This window comes from Rhinatrema bivittatum, unplaced genomic scaffold (assembly GCF_901001135.1).
Source record: "Rhinatrema bivittatum unplaced genomic scaffold, aRhiBiv1.1, whole genome shotgun sequence".
Taxonomy (NCBI): domain Eukaryota; kingdom Metazoa; phylum Chordata; class Amphibia; order Gymnophiona; family Rhinatrematidae; genus Rhinatrema; species Rhinatrema bivittatum.
Genome location: NW_021821275.1, coordinates 77,617 through 87,436, shown reverse-complemented (window position 1 = coordinate 87,436; position 9,820 = coordinate 77,617). Strand labels below are relative to the sequence as shown.

Here is a 9,820-nt window from a genome sequence, read left to right as displayed (position 1 = left end):
TTGCATTTTATTTTTTTTTAGCTCATGCTATTTTTCAATAGCCTGCCTAAAACCAGTCACTAACCCCCACCCCACCACATCCCCTCCTCCACTGAAAACAATGCACCTCCAGCATATTAAAAGAAAACTAGGCCTGTCCCCAATTCCTTAGCCCTCATGACACCAGCCCATCATCCACTTATGCCCTCCCCCCATGTCTTACCCCATCAATGAGTCCAATGTGCAGTGTGATCCCAGTTACTCCTGCCTTACCAGTATGGCATTTCAAATGGCACTAGTAGCTCTGATGTTGGCACCATTTTGAAATACTGCATCAGTGGGTCAGGAATAACTGGGGATTGTTCCTGCTCCTTATCCATCTAAATGGCTTACCCGGCTAGAATTTAGCCATATAATATCGGGTGTCCCATGGGCAGGCAGTAGATGTTCCAGAGAGGAGCGGAGTTAATCGGTTAATTTAACTGGCTAACTCTGATACCAGCTAACCTAACTGGCTAACTCTGATACCAGCTAATCTAACCGGCTAACTCTGGTCGGCCAAAGGGCTGTCCTAAAGTTAGCCAGTTAGATATAATCAGCTAACTTTAAAACCCTGCTAGTTAGCCAGATATGTTTATCCGGCTAATTAGCTCAGCTGCATAACAGCTGAAAATTGACCCTTAGAATTCTGCACTACATATGCTGACTACCTTTGGTAAAAAAAAAAAAAAATTGCTTAATGTGAATTTCTCTCCAATACCAATGGAATAAAACATTTGTGATGCATGATTATATAACTTACTACTCGTCAGGAATAGCAAAATATATGAAGGCCAATATTCAAAAAAACAACAATTTATCCAGCTAAGTTTAGCCGGATAACTTATCCTTGACATTCAGCAGGATAAACCTCCCATTAAATATTCCCGATTAAACTTATTAGCCACTTTTAGCCGCTTGCAACCAGATAACTTTAGCCTTAACTGGCTATCTTCAAAATACAACTGGTTATGTGGCACTGTGGAACTGGGAAGTGGGTGGGGAACGGTGAAAGTCTGGCTCAGCCCAGCAGGACCCATGATTTACCCCTTGGGTTAGAGGGTAGTGATTCAGGCCACTAGACCCAAGAGGTTCTTTTCTTTTTAATACTACAGGGCCACTTAACCAGCTATATTATTTTGAACCTAGCCAGTTAAGGCTAAACGTATCCAGCAACTTTAAACCTGCTTTTAAGAGAAGTCCTAAAAATGGAGTTAGACAGATAAGTTATTCAGCTAACTCAAACCTATCCTGGAATGCCCCCCAAATATTCTCTTACTTATTTGGCTAAAGCTTTGCTGGACAATAATTTATTTTGCTAAAAGATAGCTGGATAAATACCTGGAATATTAAAAAAATTGCCATTTAATAGGATAACTTTGGAGTTATCTAGCTAAATGGCTTTGAATATTGGCGTCTTAGTTGCAATTTCTATAGCAATACATGTTCTTTTTGTGTTCGATTCCCTTGCCCATTTTCCAGTTTCCTCTTGTTAGCAATGCTTGGTCTTCATTTCTCATTTTGATTTACCACACTAAAGGGCAATGTTTTCAACAGGTAATCAAAACCAAGATGTACCAGCTTTGGACCAAGGTCCTCTTCTGTGGTCTTCTCATCCCAGCCCAGGCTGTAATGCTTCCTGACCCAGGTACACTATCTTGTTGTAGCCTGTTGTTCAGAGGTGGGGTACTAAAAGGCTCTGGGTTTGTGATTGTTGAACTGGATCGCAAGTGGCAACTAAGAATTGTGAAGAAACTCTCTTCACTAGTCCCTGTTTGGTGCTTCATTGATGAAACAGTGAAATAATCAGACTTAGACATCTCAATTAACTCTACACAGGTCTGATTTATTTACATTTCAGCAATTCAAATTAGAATGCACTTCGCACAACCAAATTTCACAGGCCTCAATTTATTTTAAAGATTTTGTACCTTAACGTCAATTATGAAGAAAGACTGTTCATGGAGTTAGTTCATCTTCTACACAACTATAGAGGTGAATTTTAAAAGCCTGGCATACGTTAAAACCAGAAGATACGTGCACAAGTCAGGCCAGCACGCACCGAGAGGATTTTAAAGCCACCTGAATACGCACGTATCTCCTGCTGCACAGACAAATAAAAAGTTCCTAAAAGGGGCGTGGTGTGGGCATGGGCATTCCTAGATTTCAACTTGAATTTACCATGCAAATACCTATGCACATAGTTGCATGCTGGGGTCCCCTGCCACGTAACTTTACGTCTCCTATGGATGATGTGTAAGTTATAAAATAAAGATAAATAGACAGATCAGTGGGGTTTGAAGGCTTGGGGCTAACAGGGGAAAAGGGAGGCTATTTACCTAGGAGGGTTTAGAAGTCCTATTCCTTACCTGGGTGAACTGGGAATGAACTGGGGGAAAACATAATGGCGGTGCACCACAACTCTTTTAAATTCCCCCCAATTATGAGCAGAAGAGGCATTTGCGTGCATAGGTGCACGTTCACTTAAAATTGGGCGCACACATGTGCATGCGGTCAAGTAATTTTATGACATGCATGCATATACGTACGCCAAGTCTCAAGTGTTGGGACCAGGTCTCTGGGTAGGGCTTCGATGTTCAGGCCCAAGCCCAGCAATTAAGACCTAGTCTCTGGACTGGGATGCGACTTTTGGACCAGGGTTCGGGCCCTGACTTTGGCCGAGACCCAGGTATCAGGACCTGGTCTTCTGGGTCAAGCCCCGGACTCAGGCCTGGGTCTGGGTCAAGGCCCAGGTATCAGGACCCAGTCTCAGGACTGGGCCCTGACATCGGGTCTGGTTTTAGACCCCGGTGACAGGACCAGTCCTCGAAGCCTGGGCCTTGGGTAGGACATATGCCCAAGTCACAGTGACCTGCCACAGCCTAGGCCTATTCAAGGCCAAGACTTCAGCCTGGGCCTGAGGCTTTGGTGTCGGATTCCTCCTGGACTGGGTAAGTAGTGCTAGGGAGGATCCTGTCCCTGCCATTTTTTCAGGTAGGAGGGATGGGAGGTGGGGATGGAAGGCCTAGGGAGGCCCCATTTCTTTTCTTTCCATTTTTGTTTTTTTTAATGTCTATTTCATTTTCTTAAATGAAATAAGCATTAAACAAATTGAAATTCATGGAGAAACCCCCCCCCCCCCCCCAAAACCTAATGAAAAACAAAACAAAATTTTAATCTATTCTCATCCCTAGTATTTAATGTTCCATAAAATAAAAGGACTTGCAAATGTCCATGCAAGCTGTGTTATTTATTTGCTTATTATTTACTATTGATGAGCTAATTTGCATGTATCTGCATACAAATCATCTAATTTTAATACTCACATTGCACTGCGTTATTAGTGGGTAGATAAAGTGTGGTATTTGAATTATTGTGCAATTTCTTCATTAAGACATTTACCATGTGCTAAATGTTGTTTACGGCGCAGTAAAGCCTTAACACAGCATAGGAGATAAGATCCACTGAAAGACTGTAAAACTGGAACAGTTTTCCTTGAAAAAATTAGAAAGATGATTAAGACAGGGCTTAATAACACTGTAAAACGATTATGCAGCAATCCTTTATGCTGAGGTTCAACAATAAAAACAAGAGGGTTGATATTCAGCTGCTGAGCAGCTAAGTTAGCGGGACACACTTATCTTGCTAATTTAGCCAGGATCTTTAGCAGCACGGCAGTGCCTCTGAATATACCCAGCTATCTTAAAGTCAGCTGGATAAGTATATCCGGCTAACTTTAGGACAGCCCTGTAGCACAACTAGAGTTAGCTGAATAGGTTAACCAGTTAACTCCGATATCTAGAGTTAACTGGTTAACTTATCTGACTAACTCTGCTCCTGCCTAGAATGTCTACTGCCCACCCCAGGAATGCTCCCAACCTTTCTGGATAAACTGTAGCCAGATAACTCGTTGTCCATCAAGAATTTAGCTGGATAAGCATTTAATGTTTCAGCTTAGCCCTTTAGATGGATAACTTTTCAATTATCTGTTTAAATGGTTTTTGAATATCAGCCTCACGGGGTTATTCTTTCAGTCAAAGGGAAAACAGAGTTCACTCCTTTCAAAGGAAGGATTCTTTACTTGAAGAGGTGAAAGAATGGGATACGTTCCAAGACCCATAATATGCAATAGTGAGAAATGATAGGACAGTTTAATATGATCAAATGGACTAGAAAACTCAATACTGTGAAACTGTGATATGTGTGTTCATTTTTTTTTTCTGTTTTTTTCAGCTGCCACACAATCACCAATTGGAAAACTTAAAAATGGAAATGTTCCTACTGAAAGAACATATGGTGCAGTTGAAGATCAATCCAGTGATCTTGGAGTTCAACAATACAATACTGATAGAAATCAGTATGGTGATAAAGGCCAATCTAGTACTGCTGGTGCTGTAAATCTAGTTGGAGGTGCAGCAAAAAGTGATGCTGGTGGATATGAACTTAGAATCCTTTCTCGTGTACTAAATAATAGTCATGGTGCTAAAAGGGTAGCTCGTGGATTACCAATAGGTGTATCAGGTAGTGGTAAAAGTGTACTTGGGGGCGTTACTGGAGGTGATTCTGGCAATATGCTTACTGGACATAAAGGTATACATGAAAAGAGTGTAGATAGTGGTGGTGTTGGAAATATGCTAGATGAAATTACTATTAGTGTTGCTGCTGCTCCTAGAACTGCTGCTTTACTTGGTGGAACACTTGCTAAGAATGAAGGCTTGCTTGGTGGTTTTTCTAATGGTGTAGTTGGAGGGTGCTTCTGGAGGTTATGCTCAGTGGAAGAATTACTGGAGCGGTGCTAGATGGAGCTGCTAAGGATACAGTTTGGAGGAGCTTTTTAAAGGGGCCTAACTAGTAACTTTAGTGATAGTTCTGGAGTGGATGTTACTAAAAATTATAGTTGGTGGTGTTACTTGCAAGTGTATTAATGGAAAAGTACCCAATGGCTTACTGACAATATACCTGGTGCTGATCCTAGAGGTATAGTGAATGCTGTTACTAACAGTGTGATTGATGGTGTTACTGCAAAGTGTACTTAATGGAAAAGTACCTACTGGGCTTTCTGAAAATATGCCTGGTGGTGGACCTGGAGGTATAGTGAGTGATGTTATTAACAGTGTGATTGATGATGTTACTGCAAGTATACTTAATGGAAAAGTACCTAATGGACTTACTTATACTATACCTGGTGGTGGGCTTGGAGGGTATAGTAAAAGGTGTTACAATGGAGTAACTGATAGTGTCACTGCAAGTGAACTTAATGGAAAAGTACCTAATGGGCTTACTGATAATCTACCTAGTGGTGGGTCCTGCAGATATAGTGAGTGGTGTTACTAATGGTGCCACTGCAAGTGTACTTAGTGGAAAAGTACCCAATGGGCTTACAGTAACTTTGCCTGGGTGGTGGTCCTGGAGATATAGTGAATGGTGTTACTAAAGGTATAACTGATGGTATTACTGCAAGTGACCTTAATGGAAAAGTATCTAATGGGCTGTACTGATGACATACTGGGTGGTGGTCATGTAGGTATGGTGGAGTGGTATTACTAATGGTGCAATTGATAGTGGTACTGCAAGTGTACTTAATGAAAAAGTACCTAATGGACTACTGATAATAAACTAGAGGTGATCCTGGAGGTATAGTGAGTGGTATTACTAAAGGTGTAACTGATGATGTTACTGAAATTGTACTTAATGGAAAAGTACCTAATGGGCTTACTGATTCTATACCAGGTGGTGGTCCTGTAGGTATAGTGAGTGGTGTTACTAATAGTGCAATTGATGGTGTTATTGCAAGTGTACTTAATGGAAAAGTACCCAATGGGCTTACAGTAACTTTACCTGGTGGTGGTCCTGGAGATATAGTGAGTGGGTGTTACTTAAAGGAGTAACTGATGGTATTACTGCAAGTGACCTTAATAGAAAAGTACCCTAATGGGCTTACTGATAATATAACTAGACGGTGATCCTGGAGGTATAGTGAGTGGTGGTACTAAAGGTGTAACTGATGGTATAATGCAAGTGACCTTACTAGAAAAGTACCTAATGGGCTTACTGATACTTATACCTGTTGGTGTCTTGGAGGGTATAGCAAAAAGCTGTTACTAATGGAGTAATTGATGGTGTCACTGCAAGGAAACTTATGGAAAAGTACCTAATGGGCTTACTGATAATATACGTAGTGGTGTCATCCGCTGAATAGTGAGTGGTGTTACTAACTGGTGCAACTGATGGTGTTACTACAAGTTTACTTAATGGAAAAGTACCTAATGGGCTTATGATAATATGCCTGTGTTGTCCTGGAGATATAGTAAATGGTGTTACCAATAGTGTACTGATTGATTGTTACTGAAATTGTACTTAATGGAAAGTACCTAATGGGCTTACTGATTCTATACCAGGTCGTGGTCCATGTTGGTATAGTGAGTGGTGTTACTAAAGGTGTAACTGATGGTTTGTTACTGCAAGTGTACTTAAAGGAAAAGTACCTAATGGACTTACTGAGACTATTAACCTGGTGGTGGTCTTGGAGGTATAGTAAAAGGTGTTACTAATGGAGTAACTTGATGGTGTGTCACTATGAAAGTGAACTTAATGGAAAAGTACCTAATGGGCTTACTGATAATCTATTTGGTGGTGGTCCTGCAGGTATAGGGAGTGGTTGTACTAAAGGTATAACTGATAGTTATTACAAGCAAGTGTACTTAAATGAAAAACTATCCAATGCGTGCTTACTGATGATTTATACCTGGTGGTGGTCCTGCCAGGTATGTAGTAGGTGTTACTAATGGTTGCCACTGCAAGTGTACTTTAATGGAAAAGTACCCAATGGGCTTACAGTAACTTTACCAGGTGGTGGTCCTGGCGGATATAGTGAGTGTGTGTTGCTAAAGCTGTAACTGATGGTATTTATGCAAGTGACCTTAATGGAAAAGTACCTAATGGGCCTTACTGATGATATACCTGGTGGTGGTCGTATAGGTATAGTGAGTGGTGTTACTAATGGTGCAATTAATAGTGTTACTGCAAGTGTACTTAATGAAAAAGTACCTAATGGGCTTACTGATAATATAACTAGGGGTGATCCTAGAGGTATAGTGAATGGTATTACTAAAGGTGTAACTGATGATATTACTAAATGGTACTTAATGGAAAAGTACCTAATGGGCTTACTGATACTATAACTGGTGGTGGTCCTGGATATAAAGTGAGTGGTGCTACTAATGGTGTAAATGATGGTGTTACTGCAGATGTACTTAATGGAAAAGTCCTAATGGGCTTATGGATGCTATACCTGGTGGGTGGTCCTGGAGGTATAGTGAGTGCTGTTATTAAAGCTGTAACTGATGGTGTTACTGCAAGTGTACTTAAAGGAAAAGTATCTACTGGGCCTCACTGATACTATACCTGGTAGTGGTCCTGTATCTGTATGAGTGGTGCTACTAATGGTGTAAATGATGGTGTTACTGCAAGTGTACTTAATGAAAAAGTACCTAATGGGCTTACTGATAATCTATCTGGTGGTGGTTCCTGCGGGTATAGGGAGTGGTTTTACTAAAGATGTAACTATAGTATTACAGCAAGTGTACTAAATGGAAAACTACCCAGTGGCATACTGATGATGTACCTGGCGGTGCTCCTGCAGGTATAGTGAGTGGTGTTACTAATGGTGCCACTGCAAGTGTACTTAATGGAAAGTACCCAATGGGCTTACAGTAACTTACCTGATGGTTGATCCGGGAGATATAATGAGTGGTGTTACTAATGGTGCAATTGATGGTGTTACTGCAAGTGTACTTAATGGAAAAGTACCCTAATGGCTTACTGATGATGTTACATGGTGGTGGTCTGGAGGTATAGCAAAAGGTTGTTACTAATGGAGTAATTGACGGTGTCACTGCAAGTGAACTTAATGGAAAGTACCTAATGGGCTTACTGATAATATGCCTGGTGGTGGTCCTGGAGATATAGTGAGTGGTGTTACTAATAGTGTAACTGATGATCTTACTGAAATTGTACTTAATGGAAAAGTACCTAATGGACTTACTGATAATATACGTAGTGGTGGTCCTGCAAGTATAGTGAGTGGTGTTACTAACAGTACAACTGATGGTGTTACTAAAAGTTTACTTAATGGAAAAGTACCTAATGGGCTTATTGATAATATGCCTGGTGGTGGTTCTGGAGATATAGTAAATGTGTTAGTAATAGTGTAACTGATGATGTTACTGAATTGTACATAATGAAAAACTACCTAATGGGCTTATTGATAATATGCCTGGTGATAGTCCTGGAGATATAGTAAATGGTGTTAGTAATAATGTAACTGATGATGTTACTGAAATTGTACTTAATGGAAAAGTACCTAATGGGCTCACTGATACTATACCTGGTGGTGGTCCTGGATATAAAGTGAGTTGTGCTACTAATGGTGTAAATGATGGTGTTACTGCAAATGTACTTAATGGAAAATTACCTAATGGGCTTACTTATAATATACCTGGTGGTGTTCCTTGCAGTATAGTGAGTGGTGCTACTAATGGTGCAATTGATGGTGTTACTGCAAGTGTACTTAATGGAAAAGTACCTAATGGGCTTACTGAAAATATACCTGGTGGTGGTCCTGGAGCTATAGTGAGTGCTGTTATTAAAGGTGTGACTCATGGTGTTACTGCAGATGTACTTAAAGGAAAAGTACCTAATGGGCTCACTGATACTATACCTGGTAGTGGTCCTGTATATGTATTGAGTGGTGCTACTAATGGTGGAAATGATGGTGTTACTGCAAGTGTACTTAATGAAAAAGTACCTAATGGGCTTACTGATAATCTATCTGGTGGTGGTCCTGAGGGTATAGGGAGTGGTGTTACTAAAGATGTAACTGATAGTATTACAGCAAATGTACTAAATGGAAAACGACCCAATGGGCTTACTGATGATATACTTGTGGTGGTCCTGCAGGTATAGTGAGTGGTGTTACTAATGGTGCCACTGCAAGTGTACTTAATGGAAAAGTACCCAATGGGCTTACAGTAACTTTACCTGATGGTGGTCCTGGAGATATAATGAGTGGTGTTACTAATGGTGCAATTGATGGTGTTACTGCAAGGATACTTAATGGAAAAGTACCTAATGGGCTTACTGATAATATACCTGGTGGTGGGCTTGGAGGTATAGTGAGTGGTGTTACTAATGGTGCAACTGATGGTGTTATTACAAGTTTACTTAATGGAAAAAGTACCTAATAGGCTACTAATTTTATACCAGGTATTGGTCTTGTAGGTTTAGTGAGTGGTATTACTAATGGTGCAATTGATGTTGTTACTGCAAGTGTACTTAATGGAAAAGTACATAATGGGCTTACTGATAATATACCTTGTGATGCTCCTGGATCTATAGTGAGTGGTGTTACTAATGGTGTGATTGATGGTGTTGCTGAAAGTGTACTGAATGGAAAGCACTTAATGGGCTTACTGGTAATATATCTGGTGGTGGTCCTGCAAGTACAGTGAGTATTGTTACTAAGGGTGTTGCTGATGGTGTTATTGCAAGTGTACTTAATAGAAAAGCACTTAATAGGATTACTGATAATATACTTGGTAGTGGTCCTGGAGGTATTACAAACCAGTGTAATTGGTGGTGATACATGCAGGTATATTTAATGGAAAAAATACCCAATGAGCTTACTGCTAATATACCTGGTGCAGGTCCTGGAGGCATAGTGAGTGGTGTTACTTTCGGTGCAATTGATGGTATTACTGCAAGTGTACTTAATGGAAATGTACGTAATGGGCTTACTGATAAT

At 40.4% G+C, this 9,820-nt stretch overlaps 1 protein-coding gene across 1 annotated transcript; it reads left to right on the top strand.

The window, feature by feature from the left end:
* Positions 1-1,579: 1,579 nt before the first annotated feature.
* On the top strand, positions 1,580-4,817 carry LOC115082569. Its single transcript, XM_029586787.1, has 2 exons — positions 1,580-1,666; positions 4,252-4,817. Exons 1-2 carry the CDS (start codon positions 1,591-1,593, stop codon positions 4,815-4,817), a joined length of 642 nt encoding a protein of 213 aa, XP_029442647.1. The 5' UTR covers positions 1,580-1,590.
* Positions 4,818-9,820: the final 5,003 nt, after the last annotated feature.